Below are 1,608 nucleotides of genomic sequence, written 5' to 3' on the forward strand. Positions count from 1 at the left end.
CGTGGATCTGACTTGGTTTGGATGCGCTCTGTCCATCACTTCATTACTAAATATAAAACTGTCTGGATCCTTCTGTAGTTCTTAGACTTTGGACGCTCTAATTAAATGCACCTAATCTTGTGTTTTGTGAACTTTGAGCCTCCAAACAACCAACAAAACAACTTAAATTTGCAGCAGTCAACAGGCAGCAGCAGCGCTCCTGGATGGAGTTCTGTTCCTCCCTGTTTGGATTTTATTTTTTATTTTGCCTCAGATCCATGTTTTGTTTTTTTTAAAAATCCATTTGTCGCCCTGATGATGGTCATCCTCATCCGCTCTCCTCCCGTTGCCGCGGTAACAAGATGTCAATAGATTTGGCATCTCTATCCTCATCTCCAACTGTCCTCTCCATCAGAGCTCCGTAACCACGGAGACGGGAGGAGAGGACGTTGTTTTTTTGTTGTTGTTGTTGTTGTTTTATTATTTTTCGAGCTATCAAAGTTCAGACGGAGAGGCCATCTGCCGCCGTGCCTTGCTCAAAGGCTCCGTCCAGAACGAGGAAGAAAGGACGTTTTAGGAAGGAAGGTTTATCGGTGTTTGGAGGAGGAGGGAGGATGGAAAGAAAGGAAGGAAATAAACAAGTGGAAGCAACGTGGAAAAAAAGGAAACCAGAGCAAAACAGTGAAGAGAGGGATGAAGGAGAGCAAGGAAGAAGGAAACAAATTAGTACAAGAGGGAGATAAAGAAGGAGGAAATAGAAGGAAATCAGGGAAGGAGTGAAGGAAGGAGGTAAACGATAGAAAAAGATAAATAACAGACTAAAAAGAGGAGGAATAACATAAGGAGTGAAGAAGGAAGAAGAGAAAGGAAAGAGTGATAGAGGAGAAGAAAATGAACAGAGATGCTGAAAAGAGTAAAAAGTAAGAAGGAAAGGAAGGAAATAAAGGAAGAGCAGAAGGAAAAGGAGGGAGCAAGGGAAGGAGAGAAAGGAAGATGGAAGGAAGAGAGGAATGATGAGTAACAGAGAAGGACGTGAAAGAGTCGGAATAAAAACGAAGTGAAACAGGAAAGACGACAATCACTGAAAAATAGAAAAGAAAAGAGAGGAAGGATGAAGGAGGGATGGAAAAAGGAAGAAAAGAGAAAATGAGAGACAAGACAGATGGAATGAAATCAGGAAAGTAGAGATGAAGAGAAGGAAGCAAGGAAAGGAAAGAAGAAGTGAGAAAGGACAGAAGGAGGATGGAAAAGGAGAGAAGAAGGAAGGAAAGGAAGGAAGGAAAGAAATTATAGCAAAATAAAGAAAAGAGAGGGATATAGAAACTGCATTCAGACCTTTTTAAACTCTTGTTATTGTAAATATCAGCAGAGTTTTTGCACCTCATTTAACACATACGAGCGACTTCATACCTTAAATACCCCCAAAGGGGCAAATAAAACATCATCCGTCTATGAGGGAGGACGGAGGAAGGAAAGAAGTGGATATTTTACAGATATTCTCTGTTTTGTTAAATTACAGATGATATTCAGTCAAATTAGATTTAAAATTTTTTAAAAATATAATTTATTAGTTTTAAATTTGTATTTTTTACCGTATTATAAACAAAGTCAGACACCCGTCATCCATAC

At 39.5% G+C, this 1,608-nt stretch overlaps 1 protein-coding gene across 1 annotated transcript in view; it reads left to right on the forward strand.

Annotated features, from left to right (window-relative positions):
- Nucleotides 1-294: 294 nt before the first annotated feature.
- LOC103365472 (transcription factor 4-like) overlaps nt 295-1,608 on the forward strand; it is a gene marked incomplete at its 3' end in the record, with an annotated part of 104,831 nt that continues 103,517 nt past the window's right edge. Inside the window, exon 1 of the mRNA XM_008292914.1 lies at nt 295-333. Coding sequence (XP_008291136.1) covers nt 295-333 — 39 coding nt within the window. The remainder of the gene's footprint in view (nt 334-1,608) is intronic.

This window comes from Stegastes partitus, unplaced genomic scaffold (assembly GCF_000690725.1).
Source record: "Stegastes partitus isolate 25-593 unplaced genomic scaffold, Stegastes_partitus-1.0.2 Scaffold843, whole genome shotgun sequence".
Classification (NCBI taxonomy): domain Eukaryota; kingdom Metazoa; phylum Chordata; class Actinopteri; family Pomacentridae; genus Stegastes; species Stegastes partitus.